Here is a 24,981-nt window from a genome sequence, read left to right on the forward strand (position 1 = left end):
GTACTTGAGCTCGTTTCTGCCGTAAATTATTTCTCCACCTCCTCTCCAGTTTTTTCTTTAAGTTCCGCGATTATTGCACTGCCCGGCACCGCAGCACTCCCCATGGTTCAGCCGCTGAATGCTGCTCAGCCGCCGCTGCCGAAAGCGCTATTTGACTAGTATTAGATCTTATCAGAGGATTTTCGCCAGACAATTCTCTCTCTCAGCCCCTCCTGGAACCTTGAGGGCCAGGGGTGCCGGAGAAAATGTCGCAGTTTCGGGACACGTTCACGAAGGACGAGCAACGGGAGAATTTGCTAGACTATGACGACAATGCGTTTATGTTCTTCTTATGCAGCGTCACAGTCTGCATATTGATACCTTGGAGCTTCTTCTTTTTCCGAAAATGCCTTGCCGTGTCCAATGCCTACCGCCAGAAGTACCCGGAGAATTCCGCCGTGGGTTCCAAATTCAGATATTGCGAATGCCGTGCGTGTGTCGCACAGCGCGCTGAGCTCCGCAGGGAACTTTCTCTTTTCCGCACGCGCTTCCTCACGAAAGGGCGTCTCATTGAGTTCACAGCCCTCATGCTTTGCTGGCTTGGCTTCGTTTTAATATGCCGCAACTTGCAAGACGTCCACAGCATTAAAACCTTCGACCCTTTCGAAATCCTAGACGTCAGCCCCTCAGCAACTCAGCGGGAAATCAAAAAGGCGTACCGCCTCATGTCGCTCAAATACCACCCAGACAAAAATGTTAATGACCCGACGCAGGGAGCAAGATTCATTATGATCGCCAAAGCGTACCAGGCACTAACGGACGAAGTAAGCAGCCGGCAGGGAAAACAGATGAACACATTACTAAATAAGCCTTCGTTATTCTGGGCCTCTGACTAGTTGGCGGCTGCCTTCTTTTCTTTCCTCCTTAGGTCGCGAAAAAGAACTACGAGAAATACGGCAACCCGGATGGCCCCGGCGGTATGAAGATCGGCGTCGGACTTCCCAGATTTTTAGTTGAAGAGGGCAACCAAATCTTCGTCCTCTCGTTCTTCTTCCTCTTTCTCCTTGTTGTCTTGCCCATGATCTTCCTCTGCTACTACCAGCGGCAGAAGAAATATGCTCGTAGGTTTACGCACGAGGAGTCATGGGAACCACAAATGCACGTGCATGCCGGGGTTGATTCGTCTGTGACACACTTCTCGGCAGAATATCCTTCCTCTGGGCGTACTCTCCTGCTCATCACACTTATCATGGGCGAAGAAGAAGCATTTAACACCCTGTTTTAACGGCGGTGGGCCGCCGTTCGAGTAGGGACTTTTTGCGGCACGGGCTTATACCTTCAGGTGCACGCGACCATTTATCAGCAGGTTGTTCATCTGATACTCATTCTATATGCACTTGGCCTTTGCAGCTAACGGCGTGATGGTCGATACGGTTCAGTTCCTCACGCATGTAATGACAGAAGGCACACGGTTAAAGAACTTACCAGAGCTGCTTGCTGCCAGCGGAGAGAGCCGCGCAATGAAGATCGAACGAGACGATGACAAGGATATGCGACAGATATGCGATGCTGTGGTGGAATCCAAAAAGCGCATATTCACAATGCCTGTAATCGTCCGGTGTGCCTTCTTTACCTGAAACATTAGACTTAGCTCCCCCAGCCCCCCCTCCTGTTGTTGTGCAGAGAGCTCGACGGTCCAGTCCACAAATAGAGGACTTCCAAAACCGCCGCCTCACTGGTTGCCAAAATGCAGTCTAGTGTATGTGCTGATTGCTGACAGGAACTGCTATCTCATCAACGCTCACATGCAGCGACTGCATGAGCTAATGAGCCCACGGCTTCGGAACGAGTTAAACCAACTTCTCAAGTATGCACCGGGCAGTCAGGAGTTGCACCTAGCATGGACATTCGCTGCTGTATTTTGAGCGCTTTTGAAATTCTGTGCGCCAGGCCATGCACCTATGCTTGGTTATTGGTTGTTTCTGCAGGGACTCGCTGCCTATAACGCAGTGCATGATGGAGATATCCGTCCTCAGTGATTGGTACCTGACTGCAGATTCAGTCTTGGAGTTCCGGCGTTGCTTGGTTCAAGCCATTAATGGGAGATCGCACTCGTTGTTGCAAATCCCTCATTTTGATGAGGACGTTCTCCGCCACTGCCACCGGTGAGAGCAGGCCGTGTTCTGATCACAGGCAACCTGTTGTCCCGACAGTTGACTGCACAGCAGTACTTTGCTCTTCGTGCTTGTGGAATCTCTGGACTGGCTCGTGCGCCTGTGAGTCTAGGGGAAAGCATGTGATTCGCGAGCTGAGCGAATTCTTACGGCAGGAGGGCGAGGAACGACGAGGCACCCTAGATATGTCGAAGGAGCAGCAAGCTGACATTCAGGCCTTCTGTGAGCATGTCCCTAATATTGAACTCCAAGCGGAAATAGTTGTGGACGACGAAGCAGAAATTGTCGTCGGTGACGTGGCGACTTGCCGCATAACAATGACACGGAAAAACTTGAAGGTGCGGGACTTGCAATGCAACTGTTTTTGCAAGCGGCGTTTTTTCAGAAACAGGATACTTCGGTCTTTGGAAGAGCCGATGTGTAGGAAACGCGCAGTTATGCATGTGCGAAGTGTGGCCGATTGTGTGGCGGTGGTATCAGGAAGGCGAAGCTGCAGGGGCAGTGCATGCACCGTATTTCCAAGAACCGAAGTACGAAGAATGGTGGATATTTTTGAAGGAAAAGGGCGACAGTGTTACTGGAGGTAGGCGGTAGAAAAGTTAGCTACTTCGAGCTAGTTTTCGGTTAAAGGCAAGCGTTATATTTTGCTTCTGGTGATGGTCTACGCTATGCTGCAGGACGGCTCATTAATTTCCTGAAATCCAGAAACTTAGAAAGAGTAGTCAAGGAGAGCTTACAGTTTAGGGTTGGAAGGCCTGGGAAAAACGTGTTGACGGTGGTCGCATCCTGCGATTCCTACGCGGGAGTGGACGCTACAATTGATGTAGAATTTAGAGGTAGATTAAATACCAACATAAAACTTTTGCCGTCTTGGAATTTTGTAGAGGTGCTGTAAGATCTCTTTCGTACGAGTGCGCGTTTTTGCAGCATACACACCCGAGGAAAAGCCACGCGAAGTTTTCGTGCATCCCGAAGATGTAAAGCTGGATGAGGAGCCAACTCTCTTCCAACAGATGCTCGGTACATACTGTCATCATTATTTAGGTTTCACCCGGTGGTGATAATGAAGTTACATTTTTTTTTGTTTGCTGGCCATCGACACCAAATCTTGTACCTACGATGCCTTGCGATCCTTGCGCTTGCAGGGGATATATGTGTCAACTCGAGTGACGAAGAAGAGGAGTTTGACTTGGACGAAGCTCCAAAAGTTGTAAGAAAGAAACCAGCTGCCGAGGCGGAAGCAACAGCTGCTGCAAAGCAGGATGACGCAAAGGAGACCGAGAAATCCACGGAACCGGCAGCCTCTGCAGCCGAGCCGAAGAAGAATGATGGCGGGGCCGTGAGTCTTGCACCATTAGAACCAGGGTGGTTTTTGACATCATAACTATTCGCGCACTGTCCTTTTTCCGCATTATATTAAGGCGAACGAATTGCTACATGATTCTGTTTGCCCTCAAGTTTTGCATTTCGGCTGTTGCGTACATTTCCCAGGGAGCGGAAAACCCGAAAGTTTCTTCGTCGTAAGGGTTTCGGACAACTGCGCCTCCTGTAATGCGCTCGCTTGCTTTACTCTGCCCAGAGGTGTCGAGTCTGATGGCTCTCCCCCTCAGAGACCTGCACCAAAGGAAATTTGTGTGGTGTGAATTCCCTGGGACAATATGCGTAGCTGGTTCTGCAATGCCGACGCAGCGAAGTGGCTGATATGCAGGCTTTGCATTGGTAGGCAAGGCGATGCCTTTACAGCATAGTGACTTTCGAAGCATCGCTTTGTCACAAGATAGTTTTAAGTCGGTTTTAGGCTGTTACGGGGCGTCCAAACCGTGAACTGACGTTGAACTTTGAAGGTATTGGTGTTTAAGGCAGTCACGAATTAGTAAAGCTTTAGTTTGAGTGTTTTTTCACCTTCGTTGGACTGTTAAACTTTGCACATATTTGCTTCACTGAAATTTGTTCCAACGAATGTATGTGATTTAGTTGAAGTAGCAGAAGGGGCAAAAGGTTCCAGCTTTCTAGATTGCAGTTTTCAACAGCGTCAAGCAGAGCAAAGAAAATGCGTTTATCCCATGGGTTATGTAGCTGTTGAATTGCCCTTGCAACATGTTTTCCTTATCTCGATGCTTCCGCAATCCAGGATGCTCCACATCTTCGACGGATCGGATGCTGCTCGAGCTGCCACATAGGCCTCACAGTCCCTAGCTACGGACCAAATTATTTTGAGCTCCACAAACGCAGAAGGGCGTCAGCGTACCCAGTTTTGTAGTGTTTGTTCCTGTGCACTGTTGCAGCATCTTGCGAACTACAATGATCTCGTCGAATGTCACACTTCCTTGAGTGAGGAGACGACGAAGATGGCATATGCAGTAGTGAACCTTTAAAATGCATTACTTCCCATGGTATGATAGCAACAAGTTTAGCGTGAATTCACCAGTGTGTGGACTTGGAACTTGTCGGCCGCCATAAGAACACGCATGCACCTAGTCCAATTTAGCTCGGCGGAATCAGGCAGCCTGCGAAGTTTCTTTGCGTACGTTGCATGGCCAGTGTGAAGAGCAGTACACGATCTTACCTGTCTTCTTGAATCCACTCGATGAGCATGATGGCAACATCGGTATCCATGTCCTCTAGGGCGATGAAGCTCGAATTTGCCTCTTTGAAGCTTCCTGCTCTCTGAATAAACAGATGATTCTTCCGGACAGTTGACCCGACATACCCGAAAACATCCTCTCGAACACTGGCGACCGACATGATAGAAGGGCCTTGCTGCAGAGGACCCCTTTAGAGAGCGTATACATGCGGCACTGCAGTGCTGGAAGAAAATTTCAACGTACGTCGTGAGCCAACTTGAACGACTACACGATCTGACCACAGATGGATCGGCTTGGGTGAAAAAGCCAGTGGACGTAGGCCGTACCGGTTGCCTCCTTGAAGAATCTGAAGACACTCCATGGCATCGGCTTTGGGCTTCCCTTCGTGTCATTTCCTTACTTTCCGGTCAAGTATTCGAACACGTCGCATTGCAGTGAACCGGGCGATGCTCCACGATTAGGTTCCGAGTCGATGTGGATGAGCCGTCGAAGGAAACGCATTTCCACCTTGAGGACTAGACGACTCCCGACCTGAGCGCTAATAATATAAGGACTTGCCATAGAACGTAAGCATGATAGGACTGACTCGAAGAATGTTGTGATCTGTCCAATTAAAAAAGAAGCGCACATAGCCGCGTTTTGCTCTGCAGATCCCCACCGTTTCACATGAGGAAATCTCCTTAAATTCGTCCCGTGCATCGAGCAGGGTGAGTTTTGTAACGTCAGGCAGATCTGTCAATCATTGCGACTTTCTTCAATATTACACTCAAGTGCAAATGCACACTACCTTCAGTGCCTGCATTCGCGCTATGAACTGGAGCTCTTCAAGAAGCAGTTTTAAAGCCGTGCTACCTTCGTTTGATATGGTTATTGTGAGTGCATCCCAATCTTCTCGATCTCCTAAGAAACCTTTTATTGCGGCTCGCAAGGGCATCAGAAGGTGCAAATGTTACCGTTTGGACATAGCCTGGTACAAACATTTTAAATATAAGATCGGGGAGAGACTGGAAATATTCTATGTGAAGTACCAAAGCTGGAGTTCGAGCCCTGCTGCTTGACCGAAGGACCCCAGGAACAACACCGTGCCATGCTCAAAAAATTCTGTTTGTATCCATACGTGATCGTGTTAATTCATGCAATCGATATCATTTCAACTGCCGCGTGTACCTTCGGAGTCCTCCGGGCAGTCAGGTAGAGCCTTTTTCTTTGCTGAGAGGACAGAGCCCTGAGTTTGTCAGCGTCACCACTGCAGCATTTGATAGGGTCGTACCGAGGTCCCTAAGTAGGTCAAATTTAGCGATCGTGACCTTGTGCACAAGGAGCTGGAAAAGCGGCTCCACAACTCCTTCCGACATCAGAACGTTCTTGCAATCCATGGTTGTGAATTAGGAGCTCGAGACAGTCGACTTGACTTATGGGAATTCATCATCACATAGCACTTGCAACATCCTCGCCACTTTCCGGTGTCAGTGGTTTGCCGCCTCTTATCAGCTGCCTCTAGCTCGAACCACTTAACACAGTACGAGAAAAATGAGGATTGGGCGCTAATAAGACAGCTCAGACACCTGAACCTTCGATGCATCGCGCGCCTCACTCCGGAAGTACAGACACCTCAGAGCCCTGCCCCCGACAAAGTCTGGTCATTTCTTTTTTTTTGCAGTTTAAACCTCTAGATTTTAGATGGAACGTTATGATATTCGCTTTTGTCATTTGGGGAAATATTCCATTCAACTGTCAGTGTTCGAATTCTGCAAGTATCGTCTACGCGCCCATTCACGCTCGCCCACCGACTTTCCGTAACGTTTCCAGTGAGCAACCTTTGCCGACGTCCACAGAAAGCTGCGCAACTTTCTTCTATGGCACATTCACAGATTTCTCTTTGCGCATGCTCGCTAGATATGCATGAAAACTGTGCAATGCGCATGCTACTTTTCACCAGGCCAGCAAGTGAAAGGTTCCCAAAGTTGTCCTGCGTTCTGCTAAAAAAGATTTGAAATCACCCAGCGCCAGCTTCAAACGCAGGCAACTACCTATTGATCGCAAGACCCAAATATCACCAGCCCGTCTACACAACTGACTACTAACAAACTCTGCAGTGAATTATGTCTCTTCCTCCGCAGAAGGCACCCCTTTAATCTACCTGCAGAATGGCGAAATGCCGGGCAGCATTCCAAGCCACGCCATTAAAAAAAGTAACTATTCCGGTTCGTACCGGTTAGTTGCACGCTCTATGCGTGGATAACTGAAAAACTAGTTCACATTATCATGGGCTCGGAATAAAAAACAATGCAGCTCCGGCCACTGGCGGATATATATTCCGTCCGAACTTACAGTTCACGTGCGGCCAACTACTTAATTTCTCTATGGATCGTATGGCGCCTTAGGAATTTGTTGTATTTACGAAGTTGGAGAGGTTGGGGTGTGTTCCTGCGGTTCTTGGTTGTTGTGTACCTAGACGGAGGTTTTCCTTCAGCCCGCGCTTCTGTGCATTCCAAGATGACGAAATGGCGGCGGTCTTTCTTCTTCATCAGAAGCGTCGTTGCACACTGCGAGTAGGTAATGGGATGGTTCTTCAGTTTCACTTCTCCACCGAGTTCTGATCTGCTGGCCAAGATGCCCTGGCCCGCATAGCCACTCCATGTACTGCTGCTGCGGGAAACTCCAAAGGGCTCTGCCGGTATTTTCTTTGAGATAAAAAGCAGAGTTAGAAAAGTGAGACAGTTGGGGCCAAGCTTCATCTCGAGATCAGCGTTCAAGATGGCCCAGGGAGCGCCAGACACCTGCGCAAGCGGAGCCGTCGGGGTGTCTTTCTATTTGAATATCCATCGAGATTTCCGTATGTCTGGCCCCTTGAATGAGAAAAGACGAAATGAAAAGGGCTGTGAATGAGTCTAAATGATGGAGAACTGCTGGCTGTTGCCGTTCCTCTTCTGGCTACCCGAGCTTGTAGAGGAGAATAGCGATTTGCCCCACATAAAAGAAGATATTAGTTTTATGTTCACAAGAGGAGCAGTTTGCGAAATCTCTGCCGACTACACAGTGCCAATTAGGTGAATATTTGGCGTCAAAGAAGTCTTTGATGTGCTTAGAAATATCTTCTTCCTTCTCGTACCTCGCCTTGGCTATGGCGCCCTGGGCCACTGCATCCTGATACAACTCCGACTCAGGGTCGATATCGGTCACTGGAGGCCTCACTGCTGCCATTTTGCAGTTTCTGTTGTATATTTAAGAGTATTAATTCTCTTAAGGGGTTTAATTTAAATGTCTTTTAGTCTACGGACCTTCTTCCTCCACAGATTCAACTCGTACTACTAACAACTGCCTTGCAGCCGCCTGGTCGTACATACAACTCTGCTGCTATGGTTGTGATTGCTTCTTCAGTAGGCCCTCGAAGCGCCTTCTTATGAGTGTACACCCAAAAATATTTCTTAATAACCAGTTTAAATTCTTTATTTGAATTATTTAGATGTGCTATTCGTCGCAGGTCGGCTTGTTTAGCGGGGAGCCCGCTCCAGAAGTATTGCACCTGTGCAGCAGCTGCTGTTAACACTGAGTAATGTATGAAGCATAGTTAAACAAAGGCAGGGAGGAGGGGGCCCCTCTTATTTGTCTGTATTGCAGCTGCACATATTATATTTGTTTTTATATCTGAATCCAATAAAACATACAATTGGCTTCAGTTTGCAGTGTACGTACGTGTGTGTCCTGAATAAATATTATATATTTTTAAATTTACTTTTTCTACGCCTGGGGCCCCGCTGCCGCTGCCGCCGTTGGAGTTTGCCTCCGGCTTTAAATTCTTTTTGCTGCGCGTTTGATGATGTTATTACTGCAATTTAGGGTGTATTTATGAGGCAGTTGGGGGGCGATGTCTCGTCTTGCTGCTGCACCTGAATTCATAAAAGGAGGAAGACGCATCGAGCTGCTGAAATGCAGACAAGCAGCGGAGCCGCGGGGTTGTTGGCGTTGGGCCTGAGGGCGCCGCTCTGTGGATGGCGAGGCCTCCGCCCCTCGCTTTCATTTCCTTCTCTTTCTCATGGGGCTTCGCCTCTGGATTTGAAGAGTGCTTGCATGCGTACAGGAACGCAGCAAAGGCGTTTGGTGCTTCCTTCTGCACGGTGTACAGCAGCAACAGCAACACCAATAACAACGACACTAACAACAACACCATCATCATCAGCAGCAGCAGCAGCATCGACATCATCAGCATGGACGACATATCGTGGGTGCCGTGCTGGTGGTGCGTTGGGTGGCGTCGGCGGTGATTGTTATATTCTTCGTTCTAAGTGCGCATCTCCCGTTTCAGAGAGAGAAGTATATCCTTCTGCTTTGGATTCTGTCTGCGTTGTTTCTTCCTCTGTTTTGTGTGTTGTCAGTCCTGTGCCTGTGGTTGGCGCTTCGCGTGCAGTGGCTGGGGTTTTCTTGAATATGTTGCGGCCTCACGATCCACTGCAAGGCGTTGCGGGCTCTGCTCCTTCTTCGGGGTATCTGCGTCAGAGTGTGCGGTTTAAAATGGTGAAGTCCTCCGCCTATCACCGTCGTAGCCGCGCATCGCCTACGGGTCAGAGCCAGAAGGCGCACCTGGGGGTGCGGCGATTGTCAGCTGAGTTTGTTTCTCCAGGGTGTTTGCTGGTGAAGCAGCGGCGGTATATAGCGTGGGGATTTGAAAGTAAAAGAAGAAAGCGACATCAGAAAATATACCCTGGAGAGAATGTAGGAGTTGCTAAAGATTCTTCTCTGGTGGCTTTGGTTCACGGCCGCGTTAAGTATACTCATGAGGTGTCTAGACAGCTGCTTCTGTGCAATGTTTTACCTGAGCCTCGCGAAGAACTTCTTCGCAGTGATCTGTGGAGATACAGAACAGAACATGTGCAAAGCAAAGAAGAAAACAGACATATTTGCCATTTAAGAAGAAAAGCAATTCCTTCATTCCCTAAACCCCTCATTAACCCACCAACAAAACCTCTACCCAGGCCCAAGTATCTCAGCAGAAAAGATGCGTGGCAGAGCCCAACACTCCCGGATGCTCCTTCTCTTTGCGAAGATAAATAAAATGCACACCTTAATAATCATACTAATGCATTAATACACACATGCACACATACACATACATACACATACATACACACACACATATACACATACATGCATACATACATACATACATACATACATATACACACTCAGACAGACAATCTATACACCGCAATGAACTGCATGCAGCGACGAAAAACAAACGAAATACAGAAGCAACATGCACAAACAACACCAACAAACAAACCATACAAACAAGCAAGTACGAACAAATGTTTGCTTGTTTGTATCTGCTTGTTTGTTTGCACAAACACACACAAACACATACAAACACATACAAACACAAACACAAACAATACAACTCACGGGGTGCGCCTGTTGGGGTTGTCGTTCGGTTTTGTTTTTTGTTTTTTTTTTCTCTCCGTTTTAAGGATTTCTTGAAGCAAAAAACAGACAGAAGACAGAGAAGAGAAGAACAAACAGAGGGAAGTAAATAGAGAAAGAAGAAAGGCAGAAGAATAAGCAGAGAGACAGCAGCAGATTGACAAACAAACAAACAAACAGTGAGAGAGAGACAGAGAGAGAGAGAGAGATAGAGAGCGAGAGCAGAGAGAGGTATATGCACAGAGAGAAACAGAATACAGGAGACAGAAGCAGCAAACACGAGGAGAGACATCAGCAGAGAAATGAGGAGACAAAAAGAGACAAACAAGTAGAGATAAAGAGACAGAGATAGGCAGACAAATACAAGAAAAGAAGCAGAAGCAAACAGACAAATAGAGATAAGCAAGCAGAAACAAATAAAAGAAAGAGACAGAGACAGAAACAAACAAAATAAGAGATAAAGAAAACAAAGCAAACTGAGAAAGAGACAGAAAAGAAGAAGCATGAAGACAGGGAGAGAAGAAATAATACAAAAGAAAGACAAACAGCACAAGAAGACAACAGACAACAGCAAACAAATAACAAGCAACAAACAAACAAACAAAACAAACAAAACAAACAAATAAACAAAACAAACAAACAAACAGAGACAGACGAATTAACATTCCCAGCAGACGTCGGCACTGTTTGTTGGTTTTGTTTCTGTACGAGACAAAGAAGAAGAAACATAAAACAAAAAACAGACAAACAGCGCATGCAAAGAAGAAGATAAGAAGCTGCTGCTAACGAGCTGACCCTAAAGGAGTAGAAGAGAAACCGAGAGGAAACAGAGAGACTCAGAGAGACAGAGACAAGAGACAAGAGAGACAGAGACAAGACGAAGAGAGACAAAGCAAAGGAGATAATAACAACTCGGGGAGAGCAAAGACTGCCTCTTAAAAAACAATAAACGAGACAGCGTCAGAGTTGCGGAGGCTCTTCGTTTTGTTTTTCTTTTTGTCTTTCTTTTTTCTTGCTTTCTCTTGATAATCTCCTGCTGCCTCCTTCTTCTCTTCTCTCTACAAAGAGCACCTTGAAAAACTGTACATTAACCTCAAACAACCCATCACTCTATCTGTTGTTTTGCTGCTGTGGCTGCTCTGCTGCTGCTTTGTTTGTTTTGTGGGGCATGAAGTTAGAAGGAGGAACGAATTAACAAGCGGTAAGGCCATAAAGCGTAGCAGCAGCAGCAGCAGCAGCAGCAGCAGCAGCAACAGCAGACACACGAGGCATTGGGGCATTAAGTTGAAGACAGGAAGGGCTGTGAGGTGTCACTGCACTTCCACCGCCTTCGCTGCAGCGGCGAGCCCGCAACTGCTGGCGTCAAGCGGCAGCAGCAGCAGCGGTAGCAGCAGCAGTAGCTGCAGCAGCAGCAGTCTTTTTTGTTTTTTGTTGCCTCTTTCTTTTCCTTTTTTCTCGTTTCTCTACACGTGCTGCATGCAGTGTACGCGCAGCTCACTGGGCAGCTGCTAGCTGTACCTAGCTGTAGCTAGGTGTAGCTAGCTGTAGCTAGCTGTAGCTGAGCGGAGCGGATTATTATGGTTGGGAGCTGTACTGAGCTTGCGAGAGAAGGCAAAGCGCTTGGCTTTAGCGGCAGCAGTTTCTTTCTGTTGTTTTAATTATTATTGTTATTATTATTATTATTATTATTATGTTTGAATGGAAATAAGAATACTGTGAGAGAAGGAAGCAGCTGCCACAGCAACTCGGAAGCAATAATATATATATTTATATATATGTATCTAGATATACATACGTATATATATATATATATTTTATATATATATATATATATATATAGGAACTGTATGAGTGCATTACAAACAACTTATGAAGATGCTTTGCATTATTTGTGTGTTCTCCGTTTGTCTTTTGAATATTTTTTTGTTTTGTTTGTGTGAATTTGTAGGCAATTAAAGTTATTCTTAATCAGTAGTTTGTTTAATACTAGATTTTACTGCATTTCTATAATTGTTGCTGTGTATACTGTGGATGTAATTCTCTTTTTATTTGTTTAATTATCTTTTTATTTAATTATCTTTTTATTTATTTATTTATCTTTTTCTTCACTTTAGGTGGGCAGAGATGAACAGCAAAAGCATCGACCTTGGCTAGGAGGGAGCAGTCTTCCTTTATTCCTCTTTTTTTCTCTGAGTTCTTCTAAAAGAATTTAAATTTAATTATTTTAAATAAATAAAAATAAAACTAAAACAATTCTTTTCATCGGCTAGGAAGTTTTCATAGAAGAAGAGGCCCCTGCGACGTGTTATGCTGTGCTGTGCTGGCGGTAATGTCTGTACAGCGGAGAGAGATGTAGGTAGATAAAACAAATATTATTTATTTAAAAGTATTTATTTTAACTTTCTTTCTTCGATAAAGAAGCTATTTAATACAAACGCAAAATAAACACATGCAATTACAGGGGGCCCCAACTGCCTGCCGATGCTGCTGGGGCCCCCTAGAGATATTTATGTATACTATGTTTAATTGTAAATTCAAAGCATAAAAAGGTAAATAATCAAACAATACTCTTTAATTCAGAGTCTCTGCAGAGAGAAGAAGGAGTTGTTTTATCTCACTACTCTGCTTTTTTTTTGTTTTTCTTGTTGGTGCTGCTGCCCTCCCCTATGCAGCGCGGCCTTAAGAGCCAGCACATCTCTTTCTTAAATCTCTTCAGCTGTACGTACACCTCAACAGACACCCTGTGTCCTCTTGCGTTGCACCCGCAGCAGCAGCAGCAGCAACAGCAGCAGCCGCAGCCGCAGCAGCAGCAGCAACAACAACAAGGGATGTTGCTAGCTGCTGCCTGGGGCAGCAGCTAGCTGCTACCTCTCTGCAGCTTCCTCTCCATATGCAATGAGCTAACCCTCTATGCCGAACTCGGCAGAGTAGAGAGGGGGCTTCTCTCCTGACATGCACCTGCACAGCTGCTGCTGCTGCTCCCTCCGCAGCAGCAGCAGCAGCAGCAGGAGCAGCAGGAAGAGAAGATAAGCTAAATGATGTTTGGCGGTTTGTTGACGCTGCTGCTGCAGCGGCTGCTGCGCACTGTCGGCATAGAAGCCTCCTACATATCGGTTAGCAGCAGCACGGGTTTGCTGCTGCAGGGTTTAGTATGGCGAGACCGCAGCATCTCTTCTACTTTGCTGCTGCACTCGCTGCTGATTGGGGAGCTACAAATCAAAACCTCCTGGAAGCAGCTGCTGCAGCTGCTGCTGCTGCAGCAGCAGGGAAGCATCGAGCTGCGTGTACACCGCGTCTACGCACTGATCACCACACAGACGGAAGCAGATGGGGAAGAGCTCAAGGCAAAGCAGCAGCAGCAGCAGCAGCAAAAGCAGCAGCAAAAGCAGCAGCAACAACGCTTGCTAGCACGCATTCACAAGCTCTTCTTCTCTCCGGTGCAGAGGGCCGTGCGAGACCTCCTCCTCAGCAGAGCCCTTCATTCCAGCAGCAGCAGCAGCAGCAGCAGCAGCAGCAGCAGCAAGGAAGGGGGGAATGGAGGGGCACCTCAGCAGCTGCTGCTGCAGCGGCTGCTGGCGTTGCTCAGCAGCAGAGTCTCCGTTCATGTTGAAGACCTCCACCTGCGGCTGGAGGACCCAATGGCTAGGGCTCACTGTTCTGCTGCTGCTACAAGGATTGAGACGGGGGCGAAGAGAGATGCGGATGTCAAGCCCTTCGGTGGAGCTGAGGCCTCTGCAGTGCGGCTTCATTGCTGCTTCCCTCTCCCTCACTCCTGCAGCAGCAGCAGCAGCAACAGCAGCAGCAGCAACACCACCGACAGCAGCTGCAGCACAAGAGCCAGAAGAAACTACAGCAGGAGCAGGTGCTGCTGCTGCTGCAGATGCTGCTGCTGCAGGTTGTGGGGTGGATCTGACGAAGGGCCGGCGTTTGTCAGTCTCTTTCTGTTCATCTGGACCTACAATAGCAGCAACAGCAGAAAAGGAAGCAGCAGCAACAGCAACAGGAGATGCAGCAGCAGCAGCAGCAGCAACCGAGGCTCAAGTCCCTGCGGCGCAATCAGCAGATGCTGTAGAAGCAGCAGCGGGGGCAGCAGCAGCGGCACCAGTGGATGCTGCATCTCTAGCACGAGCAGCAGCAGCAGACGCAGCAGCAACAGAAGCAGCAGCAGCAACAGAAGCAGCAGCAGCAGCAGCAGCAAGTTCATTCTGGCCGTATTGTGAATATCAGGAGGAGGTTCCTCTCGGTGGCGAAGTGTTGGAGTACTCGGATATGTGGGGTTGCATGCAGACCCAAGAAGACACAGAAGCAGCAGCAGCAGCTGCTGCTGCAGCAGCAGCAGCAGCGGCAGCAGCAGCAGCTGCAGCAGCAGCAGCAGCAGAGGACACTAAAGGCATGAAGGGCTCTAGCTGCTTAGAGGCTTTAGGACTATCTCTCTACTGGAGGAGTGCTTGGTGGCAGTTAACTTCAAGACAGCAACTCAGCCCCACCTCTTCAGCATTTGCTGCTGCTTTCCAGCAGCAGCAGCAGCAGCTGCTGCTGCTGCTGCAGCAACAGCACCACGAGAAACGCCAGCTACAGAAGCTGCAGGAACAAGGGTAAGCCCGTACAGCAGCAGCAGCAGCAGCAGTAGCAGAAGCAGCAGAGGGATAGGAGGGATAAGCCGGTGGACACAGACAGAGAGAGACAGTAAAACAAAATGCAGAGGCAGAGGAGACAGTAGAAAAGAGACAGAAATAGAGACAGAGACAGAAAGACACGCACAAACGCACATAGATAGGTAGATAAATAGATAAATATATATATATATATATATATATATATATATATATATATAGAGAGAGAGAGAGAGAGAGAGAGTATATATATATATATATATATATATATATATATATAGAGAGAGAGAGAGAGAGAGAGAGAGAGCCGCCGCAGCAGCAGCAGCAGCTGACAGGAAGAGACAGAAAAGAGCAGCAAAGCAGGATGCTGCGGTGTCTCTGCTGCTTCTTGCTGCGTCTCTTTGTCTCAGCTTCGTTTGTTATTCTCCGCGCTTCCTCCTGTCTCTAAGTTGGGCCCTTCAGTGCAGCGAAGGAGACACTTCGCGCTGCTGCAGCAGGCTGCTGCTGCACTCCGCTGCAGCAGCAAACCAACGCTCCTCCACAAGTATTGCCCCGCCGCCCCTGGAACGCACAACAGCAGCTGCAGCAGCAGCAGCAGCAAGCGCAGCAGCGGCTGCAGCAGCAGATGCGGCGTTGGCGACTCCTGAAGCTAGGATAACCAGCCGGGTGTATGAACAGCAGCAGCAGGAGCAGGCTCAGGAGGAGCAGCAACAGCAGCAGCAGCAGCACAGGTTGTCTGTGAATGTTGCTGCTGATATATACCCCGTGCTGCTGCTGCTGCAGGACCAGCACCTGCTAGACGCTGCGGCTCTGTTTTGCTGGTTGGCGGTGAACCATCGAAGACACAAGCAGCAGCAGCAGCCACAGCAGCAGCAGCAGCAGCAGCGACAGCAACAGCAACAGCAGCAACATGAGCAGCGGCAGCGAGCAGAGGCTAAGATTCACTTGCCAGTTGCAGGGCGCTCCGCTGCAGCAACGACAGCAGCAGCAGCAGCAGCAGCAGGATCAGGCACCTTGCCTCCCCGCCCCTCATGGCTGCCCCCTCCCCTCCGGTCTACAACAGCAGCTCCGCTAAGCAGCAGCAGCAGCAGCAGAAGCAGCAGCAGCAGCGGCCGCAGCGAGAGCGGGCCTGTGGGGATGAGCCCGGGGTTTGGTGCTGCTGAGGCTATATCAATGACTTCTTCTTCTGCTTTTGCTGCTGCTGCTGCTGCTGCTGCTTCTCCTTCTGTCTCTTCTTCTACTCCTGCTTTTGCTTCTCCTTCTTCTTCTTTGTCTTTACCTTCGTCGTCTGTCTCTTCTATTTGCTCTGCCGTCTTGATGCAGGTTGCTGAGGCAAACTGCAGCATAACAGCCCCACAGATTGAGGTGTACGTACACTCGGATGATAGTGCAGCAGATGTCTCCCTCTCCTTCAGAGGAAGCAGCCTCTCCCTCACAGCCTCTCAACCAGCAGCAGCAGCAGCAGAAGCAACAGCAGCAGCAGCATCTGCTGCTGCTGCTGCTGCTGGAGACGGGGGAAGGAGGGAGACAGCTGGGGTTTGTTCTGTTAAGAGGGGTTTGCTGTTGTCTCGTCTCTGTCTCTCTGTCTCTTCTCTTAGCATCGGAGGCAGCGGGGCTGGGCCCTTCGCCCTGACCTGCGGCTCCTACAAACTACCCAGCAGCAGCAGCAGCAGCAGCAGCAGAAGCAGCAGCAGAAGCAGCAGCAGAAGCAGCAGCAAGCGGGGAATAGGGTCCCCCCCAGCGGAAGCAGGAGATTGTGACAATGGAGTATATGAGGGCTGCTTCTCTCGCTGGCAGGCTGCTGCTGCTGCTGCTGCTGCAGCTGCTGCTGAGGCTTCTTCTGCTGCGTCTCGGGTGTCTCCGCAGCCAGCAGCTGCCCCCCTTTTGTCTCTTCGCGACGCCCTGCATCCAGAAGAAGAGGAGAGTCAAGGGCCTGCGGTGTATGTACACCTCAGCAGAGGAGACTGCAAAGAAAATACTCACGACCTCCACTGTCTCCTTCACCACTCAGCAGCAACACAGCCCCTCGGAACGAAGCAGCAGCAGCAGCAACAGCAGCAGCAGCAGCAGCAGATGCAGCAGCAGTCCCAGCAGCAGCAGCAGCAGCAACACTGGGGAGACAGTGGTAGGCTCTGGTGTCTCCGCCTAGCCCCTGTAGGGGTCTCCGGCAGTGTCTCCTTTCTTTCAGCTGCTGCAGCGCGGCTGAAGGCCTTTCACAATGCAGCAGCGCAGCTGGGGGGCCCCGGGCCCCCCTTGCTTTTCTACACTGGCAGCGCAGACTTTCTAGAGGGGGAAGAAGACATGCTGCAGCAGCAGCAGCAGCAGCAGAAGCAGCAGCAGCAGATCCAGCAGCAAACGCGGGTCTCTGCTGCCTTTGAAGGGCTGAAGATTCAGATTTTTGCTGCTCAGCCCAGAGAGGGGGGGCAGCAGCCCTGTGCTGCTGCTGCTGGTGCTGCTATAGGGACTATCGCAAGCAGCAGCAGCAGCAGCAGCAGCAGCAGCAGACGCCTCTGGGGCAGACTGAGGGGGGCCCCTTTGGGGGGCCCCCTGGCGTTGTCTGGAGGGGCCCTGTGCCTCGAAGTCGGCCCCAGCGAAATGCGGTTTGCACCTTTGTTGCAGCACCCCCAGCTCTGCTGCTGCTGCTGTTGCTGCTGCACAGCTGACAACAGCAGCAGCAACAGCAGCAACAGCAGCAGCAGCAGCAGCAACAGCAGCAGCAACAGCAGCAGCAGCAGCAGCAGCAACCCCACAACCTGCTGCTGCAGCCGGGCAGTGAAAGGTTGTGGGGACCCCTCTTTGTCTCTTTCTTTGACAGGCCTTTGTCTCTCCACTTGCCCCCTCCCCAGTGAAAGCCCCAATTGCAGCAGCAGCAGCAGCAGCAGCAGCAGCAGCAGCAGCAGCTGCAGCAGAGCTGCTACCCAAGTTGGGGCTTGGTTCCCTGTTCTGCTGCCCGTGTCCTGCTCCTCTGTAGTGTCAATGGTGCGGAAGGCTTCAGCAGAAGATGGCACCGCAGCAGCAGCAACAGAGGGCGCAGCAGCAGCAGCAGCAGCAGCAGCAGCAGCAAAACCTCCACGGGCCTCAGAGACACAGCAGGAGCGACATAGAGTCTCTGTCTCTGTTGCCGTTCATCCGCTTGCTGTCTCCTTCACTCCTTCATCTGTCTCTGCCCTCGTTGCTTTTTTTGCTGCGGCGCGAAACCTGACGCTGCAGCAGCAGCAACAGCAGCAACAGCAGCAGCAGGGAGATGGGGCGCGTAGTACTGTCTCTCCTGCTGACTTTTGCTGTGCTGCTGTCTCTCCAAGAGAGGAACAGATAGCAGCAAAATATCTTTTGGCTGCAGCAGAGAGCAAAGCAGCTCCAGGGGGACAGGAGACAGCTGCCTGCAGCAGCAGCAGCAGCAGCGGCAGCAGCAGCCGCCGCAGTAGTAGCAGCAGCGACAGCAACAGCAGCTACAGCAGCAGCAGCGAGAGCAGCAGCAGCAGCAGCAGCAGCAGCAGCAGTGAGTGCTTCTTTGATGCCTTTGATCCTCGAGAGTGGGGGTTAGACGAGGAGACAGCATTATGTTCGTCTTCTGTTGCTGCTGCAGCACACAGCAGCAACTCAGCACCTAAGAAGCCAAAGCTGCTGCTGCTGCCTTGGGGTGGTTGCTGCGAGGTGGAGGCCCGTTTGCTGCTGCGGCAGCTCTGCTGCGTCATATGCTACGTCCCCCAACAGCAGCAGCATCAACAGCAGCAGCAGCAGCAGCAGCGTACAGATGAAGCACGTATGCTGCCTCATTTGCTGCTGTCTCCTTCTTTGCTGTCTCCTTTCTCGCTGTCTCCTTTGCTGCAGCAAGCAGAACGTGTGGCTCTCTGCAGACATCTTCAGGGGCCCCCTACTTCGTTTTGCTTCTCCCTTGACCTCAGACGCCTTAACGCCAGCCTCTTGCTCACCAACCCCCAGCAGCAGCAGCAGCAGCAGCAGCAGCAGCAGGGGCAGGAGACAGCTGCGGAGACGGACTCGCTGGTTACTGCAACTGTCTCCTTTTCTTCGCTGTCGGCGTGGGAGGCAGAGGGCCCGTGCTGCAGTGAGGATGGGGGCGGGCTCAGACTTGCGGAAACATCTGCTGCTGCTGCTGCTGCTGCTGCTGCTGCTGCTGGAGACACAGCTGCCACGGGAGCAGCAGCAGCCCTTGGAAGGCGGCATGCTGCGCCTCAAGGCCAAAGCAGCTACAGCTGCTGCAGCGTCAGCAACAGCAGCAGCGGAGGTAAACCTACGTGCTGCAGCGGGAGTTGCTGGTGCTGTAGCAGCTGCAGCAGCAGCAGCAGCAGCAGCAGCAGGCGCCTGTGGGTTCAGGCTGTTCCGGTGTCTCTACGGAGGCCGCTGCTGGAGGTGGGTGTACTGCCCGATGGCTCAGTTTGCTTCGAGCCTCCTTTCTGGGGAGAAGCAGCAGCGCAGCAGCATTTCAGCAGCAGCAGCAGCTGCTGCTGCTGCTGCGCAGAAGCCCCTGCAGGTGCTGCTCAACGGGGGCCGCAGCGGAAGCCGAAGCAGCAACAGCAGCCTGCAGCTGTTGTAACTGTGGATATCAACGCTATGAGGGAAATGCAGCAGCTGCAGGAACCCTCAAAGAAAGCACAGCACCCTGCTGCTGCTGGTGCTTCTGCTGCTGGGGGCAAGAGAAGCAGCAGCAGCAGCAGGAGCAGCAACAGCGGGTGCGGGGCTGCACAGCGCATGCGAGTTGCTTCGCGAATTCATTCGGTGTATATACAGCTGGGAGACGTCTCCCTAGCACGTCTGCAGCTGCTTGCAGCCAGGCTTCAATTAGCAGCAGCAGCAGGTGCTGCTGGCGCTGCTGCTGCTGCAGGTCCTGCTGCTGCTGCTGCATTGCGCGAAGGAGTCTTACAGAAGGGAGTGAAGCAGCAGCAGGAGCCAGGGGGGCTGCAGCAGCTTGATGCGGACGTCTACATTGGCAGTGTGAGCTGCTTGCTGCTGCAGCAGCCTCCACCTTCCCCCTGCTGCAGCAGGGCGTCTGCTGCTGCTGCTGCTGCTGGGCCTCAGTGGACATCTCTTAGTTGCGCACAGCAGCCCCCGCTGCCTCTTCCTTCTGATACCTTTAGTTTGCTGCGCCCACAGGCGCCGTCTCCTCCCCCCACAATGCTGCTGCAGCAGCAGATGCTGCAGCAACAGCAGCAGCAGCAGCAGCAAATGGCGAGGCCCATCGTCGCTGCTGTAGGGGAAGGGATTGCCTTCCAGTTTGCTGCAGCCTCCGCCAGGCAACCGCCTTGTTCAGGGGAACGGCCCGCAACAGCACCCGCAGCAGCAAAGCCAGCAGCAGCAGCAAAACCAACAGCAGCAGCAGCAGCAGCAGCAGCAGCAAACTTACCGGAGGTACGACATCTTTTGTTTGGGGTTGAGTGTCTCCACGTGGAGGACTGCCTCGCCCTCGATATGACTCCTCTCCCGTCTCCTAGTTGGCTCTCGCAGCAGCAGCAGCAGCAGCAGCAGCAGCAGCAGCGGCAGCAGCACTGCGCAGGCGGCGGCAGCAGCAGACACCATACACGGGGCAGGCGGCAACGACGCGCCTCAGCAGCAGAAACAACAGCAGCAGCAGCAGCAAAAGAAATCCTTGCTCTGCCGCCCTGCCGGCCCCCCAGCCGCTTCTCTCTTCTGCTGCAGCTGCTCTCTACGGATAAGCAGCAGCAGCAGCAGCAGCAGCAGGAGCAGCAGCAGCAGCAGCAGATGGGAGGGCTGCCAGTCACGAGCCCCTCCGGGGACTGGAATACGGATGGGCAAAGCACTGCAGCAGCAACAGCAGCAACAGCAGCAGCAGGAGCAGCAGCAGCAGCAAGTCGAGAGGTGGCGTTGGGCCTCTCTGTGGAGGCCCTGAGGCTGCAGCTCTGTGCTACATTGGTTGCTCACGCAGGTAAGCAGCAGCAGCAACAACAACAATAGCAGCAGCAGCAGCAGCCAGAGCAGCAGCAGCAGCAGCAGCCGTAGTGGCAGGTGTAGATAGGCAAGGAGACAGACAAAAGTCTGCTGCGAAGAGACAGTAAAGACGTGGAGTTGTTGCTGCTGTTGCTGCTGCTTGCTGCGTCGAGGCTTGGCGTCTTCGCTTGTTCTTTGATTTCTGCTGCTGCTGCTGCTTCTGCTGCTGCTGCGCGCAGGTGCCTGGGGCTTTAAGGTGACTTCGGACGCAGCTGAAATTCGCCGGTGTCTCCTTTCGCTTGCTGCCAGCCTAAACGGAGACCCTATGGAGGTGGGGACCCGCAGCAGCAGCAGCAGCAGCAGCAACAACAACAACAAAGCGATTGCTGCTGCTCTTCCTGCTGCTGCTGCCCCGTCGAGGCAGCAGCTTTCAGGTATTCGTGAGGCCGTTGCTGAGTTTTCTGCAGCAGAAGAGGGGAAGCCCTTCAGTTTCGCTGCTGCTGCTGACGGTGCAGCTGCTGCTGCACCGAGCGCAGCAGCCCTAGCAGCAGCAGCAGGAGCAGCAGCAAGCGACACCAGCCGAGTGTCTGAGGGTGCACTGTCTTCGGATCCTTCCGCCTCCTCCTCTTCCTCTTCAATATCAGCAGCACCTGCTGCTGCTGCTGCAGAGCCTGCTGGTGCAGCTGCTGCAGCAGCAGCTGCTGCTGCTGCTGGTTCCTGTGTACGTAGGGGAGGGCTGCGTGAGCTGTCTGGGCTTCGGTTTGTGCTGCGGAGTGTCTCTGCAGCAGACTCCGCTGTCTCTGTCTCCCCTGATGGGGTCCTCTGGCTGACAATGCATCTGCCTTCTCTGTCTCTTGCCCTCAACGGCCCCCAGCAGCAGCAGCAGCAGCAGCAGCAGCAGCAGCAGCAGCAGCGGGAGCAGCAGCAGCAGCAGCAGCAGCAGCGGGACGGGGGGTTTGTTGCTGGTGTGGAGGTGCAGCAAGCTCGGTGTCTCTATCGATCTGCTGCTGTCTCTTTGAAGGCCTTGTCTCTTTCATTTGGCTGTCTCCCTTCGCCGTCTGGCTGTCTGCTGCAGCGCTGCTGCTACCCCTCCGTGCTGCTCGCCTCAGCCGGTCTCCTGCTGCTCTCTGTCCCCCTCCGCAGCAGCAGCAGCAGCAGCAGCAATGATCCAGAAGGGACGCTGAAAATACAAATGCTCCCTCTCCAGCAGCAGCACCAGCAGCAGCAGCAGCAGCAGCAGCAGCAGGAGGGAGAGGAGGGTTTGTTTGAAGGGGGGCTGCGTATATATCTCGATGCACTCCGTCTTCGTCTTGTGGGCAGCTGGGCGTGTGGCTGCTGCCTTGCACTTGCAGAGACAGCGCGCAAGCTGCAAGGCAGCTCTGCTGCTGCTGCTGCTGCTGCTGTTGCTGCTGCTGCTGCAGACAGAGACACCGCAGCAGCACCTGCTCTACTTGATAGGGGCCCTAGAAGATTCATCAGTGGCTTTAGAAGGCTGCTGAGGTCTGCGCAGCTTTGCTCTCTCCAGCTGTATGTACACCGCAGCGTGATCCTCCTTGCACCCGGAGACCTCCTCAGCAGCAGCAGCTGCTGCTGCAGCAGCAGCAGCTGCAGCAATTGCAGCCTGCGAACCTGCTCCTGCTGCGGCACCTCGGAAGGGAGGCGAGACCCCGAAGGATGGGTTGTTGCTGCTGCAGCAGCAGCAAATCTCAGCCTCCAGCTTACAGGAGACGGTTTGCTGCGCTCCGCCAGGTCCTCCCTCAAAGGCCCACGTGTATTTGTTGCAGCAACGCAGCAGCAGCAGCAGCAGCAGAAACAGCAGCAGCAGCACCGGGAGGAACGCCGTCGATGCAGGCACTCGGCAGCAGCAGCCAGCACCACCAACGGCAGCAGCAGCAGCAGCAGGAGGCTGGTGCTGTATCAAGCAGTGTGCGGGTCTGCAGGGCCTCCTTCTGCATCTGATGTGTCTCTGTTGCTGCCGGAGGGGACCCTCGGCTTTGGCTGCTGCTGGCGGCAGCAGCAGCAAATTGTCTCTCCACCCCCGCAGGCCCTAAACAGCAGCCACTCAGCAGCAGCAGCAGGGAGGACCTACCCTGCTGCTGCTGCTGCCGTTGCTGCTGGACCTAGGGATCTACGGTATTACCTTTCCTCCCAGCAGCAGCAGCAGCAACAGCAACAGCAGCAGCAGCAGCAGCAGCACGAGGGAGACAGGGAGATGTTGTTAGGAGATTTCTCTGCACCTCCTGAGTACCCAGAAGGTGAAGACGAAGATAAAGCTGCAGAGGCCTGGCAGCTGGAGTTGGTGCAGCGGCAGCAGCAGCAGCAAACAGCAGCAGCAGGAGCAGCAGCACCAGCAACCTCCACAGCAGCAGCAGTAGGAAAGCAGGGAATCGGGAGCGGGCTACCAACACAGCAGCAGCATCAGCAGCAGCAGCAGATGCATCAGCAGCAGCAGCAGATGCAGCACCAGTCTCTACAATGTTTGGTAGTGGTGCCGCAGGTGCATGTGCTGCTGCTTCCTGCTGCAGCAGCAGCACACGTACGCCGTTTGCTGCTTGACCTTTGGTTTGCTGCGAAGGCAATTAAAGAGTCTGTACAAGAGACAAGAGGATGCCTCTTCAGAAGTGCATCGACTTCTCTTTCATCATGGGCCTCCGCTTCCCTCTGTTCCTTAGACCGATCTTTCACAGAAGGGACCCTCGAAGCAGCAGCAGCAGCAGCAGTTGCTGCTGCTGCTGCTGCTGCTGCTGCTGATTCCCGTGCTGCTTCTGTTCCTGCTGCAGCGGAAGCAGCAGCTGCTGCTTCTGCTGCTGCTGCAGCAGGAATGAGAGACACACAGAGTGGCCTCTTTGGACCGTCGGTTTCATTTGAAGAGCTGCGCAGCGAGTGCAACGCAACAGCAGCAGCAGCAGCAGCAGCAGCAGCAGCAGGAGAGTTACCAGTCTCCGCAGCAGGGGAGATTAGCTTCTCTTCTAATGAAGAACCAAACGAGAGCAGCAGGGATCCATTGCTCGACGAAGAAGGGGTTTTGAGGGCCTCTCTTGTTGGAGCAGCAACAGCAAATGCGCAGCAGCAGCAGCACCAGCACCAGCAGCAGGAGCAGCAAACGAGGGGCCTCTGGCTGCCTATCCCGGGCTCTGCAGCAGCAGCAGCTGCTGCTGCTGCAGCAGCAGAGGGACTGCCCCGCACTTCTGTTACTGCACATGTGAAGGTGCATGTCTTCTCTATCTGGCTTGTGGGGCCCCTTCCGGAGGACGGCTTCAGAGCAGACGCAAGGGCCCTACCCCGCTGCAGCTGCAGCAGCAGCAGCAGCAGCAGCAGTAGTAATAGTAGCGGCAGCAGCAGGAACGTGTGGGGAGCGGCAGAGGGAAACCCGATGGCTGTGCATGGAGGGTCAGCTGCAGCGTCTGCTGCAGCAGCGGGACCGAGTGGGGATCGTCCCTGGGATCGTCTCCTCCCGGCTGAAGGCTTTGCTGTGGGGCCCCACAGCTGCGCCCCTCTGGCTCCTTCGTGGGCGTGCCCGCATACACTGCAGTGCAGCACTACTGCTGTCTCCTTCGAGTTAGATGCGAAGCTAATAACCGAAGACTTAGGATTTCCTGCTGCTGCTGCTGCTGCTGTTGCTGCTGCTGCAGCAGCAGCAGCAGCAGCAGACAACACGGAATCAGACAGCGCGTCGCCGCAGTCGGGAAAAGAGACAGAGAGACACCTGCAAGCAGATACTGCTGCAGCAACGCCAATCAGCAGCAACAGCAGCTACAGCAGCAGCTACAGCAGCAGCAGCAGCGAGAGCGACAGCGACAGCGACGGCAGCAGCGTGAGCACTGACAGCAGCAGCATCAGCAGGTACAGCGGCAGCTACAGCAGAAGTAGCAGCAGCAGCAGCCTGATCAGCAGTAGCATCAGCAGCAATGGGAGCCGCCGCCGCCGCCGTCGTCGCCACATGAGAAGCAGCAGCAGCAGCAGCAGCGTGAAGACAGCGCTGTGGCTAGAGCAGCAAGCCGAGCGTTGGCTGCCTGCCCTTCGCGTAGATGCAGAGTTGAGGCGCTGCGTCTTCCTGGGAGGGGCCCTCTGTCTTCCTCCTTCTCCTCTCACCTTACGCTCCTCCTCAGCAGCAGCAGCAGCAGCAGCAGCAACACCAGCAGCAGCAGCAGCAGCAGGGGCGGTGTTCCTGGTTTGTTTGCCTACCTCCACCTCTTTAAGGCTCTCTCGCCTCGCTAATTATTTCCCTACGCAGAGATACTGCCTCATGCGCCAGGTGCTCAACGCGCAGCAGCAGCAGCAGCAGCAGCAGCAGCAGCAGCAGCAGCA

At 52.5% G+C, this 24,981-nt stretch overlaps 4 protein-coding genes across 4 annotated transcripts in view; 3 read left to right on the top strand and 1 right to left on the bottom strand.

The window, feature by feature from the left end:
• Positions 1 to 245: 245 nt before the first annotated feature.
• Positions 246 to 3,537, top strand: EAH_00010930 (DnaJ domain-containing protein, putative; the record flags this gene model as incomplete). The annotated part of the gene is made up of 9 exons (XM_013395009.1): positions 246 to 803; positions 908 to 1,100; positions 1,390 to 1,597; positions 1,760 to 1,846; positions 1,968 to 2,144; positions 2,266 to 2,491; positions 2,634 to 2,736; positions 3,081 to 3,173; positions 3,299 to 3,537. The coding sequence occupies 9 exons, from the start codon at positions 246 to 248 to the stop codon at positions 3,535 to 3,537; spliced, it is 1,884 nt and encodes a 627-aa protein (XP_013250463.1).
• Positions 3,538 to 4,221: 684 nt separating this feature from the next.
• Positions 4,222 to 6,093, bottom strand: EAH_00010940 (BTB/POZ domain-containing protein, putative; the record flags this gene model as incomplete). The annotated part of the gene is made up of 10 exons (XM_013395010.1): positions 4,222 to 4,349; positions 4,402 to 4,522; positions 4,579 to 4,660; positions 4,720 to 4,926; positions 4,982 to 5,011; positions 5,139 to 5,269; positions 5,325 to 5,382; positions 5,591 to 5,705; positions 5,906 to 5,947; positions 6,009 to 6,093. The coding sequence occupies 10 exons, from the start codon at positions 6,091 to 6,093 to the stop codon at positions 4,222 to 4,224; spliced, it is 999 nt and encodes a 332-aa protein (XP_013250464.1).
• A 792-nt stretch (positions 6,094 to 6,885) lies between these two features.
• EAH_00010950 (hypothetical protein, conserved) lies at positions 6,886 to 9,790 on the top strand (the record flags this gene model as incomplete). Its single annotated transcript, XM_013395011.1, has 5 exons — positions 6,886 to 6,952; positions 7,194 to 7,290; positions 8,223 to 8,291; positions 8,820 to 8,978; positions 9,115 to 9,790. The coding sequence occupies 5 exons, from the start codon at positions 6,886 to 6,888 to the stop codon at positions 9,788 to 9,790; spliced, it is 1,068 nt and encodes a 355-aa protein (XP_013250465.1).
• Positions 9,791 to 13,852: 4,062 nt separating this feature from the next.
• The window catches only part of EAH_00010960 (hypothetical protein, conserved), a gene marked incomplete at both ends in the record, with an annotated part of 14,406 nt that continues 3,277 nt past the window's right edge, over positions 13,853 to 24,981 (top strand). Inside the window, 3 exons of the mRNA XM_013395012.1 lie at positions 13,853 to 14,751; positions 15,180 to 20,671; positions 20,913 to 24,844. Coding sequence (XP_013250466.1) covers positions 13,853 to 14,751; positions 15,180 to 20,671; positions 20,913 to 24,844 — 10,323 coding nt within the window. The remainder of the gene's footprint in view (positions 14,752 to 15,179; positions 20,672 to 20,912; positions 24,845 to 24,981) is intronic.

Source organism: Eimeria acervulina, genomic scaffold (genome assembly GCF_000499425.1).
Source record: "Eimeria acervulina Houghton genomic scaffold, Eah_scaff57, whole genome shotgun sequence".
Taxonomy (NCBI): Eukaryota; Apicomplexa; class Conoidasida; order Eucoccidiorida; family Eimeriidae; genus Eimeria; species Eimeria acervulina.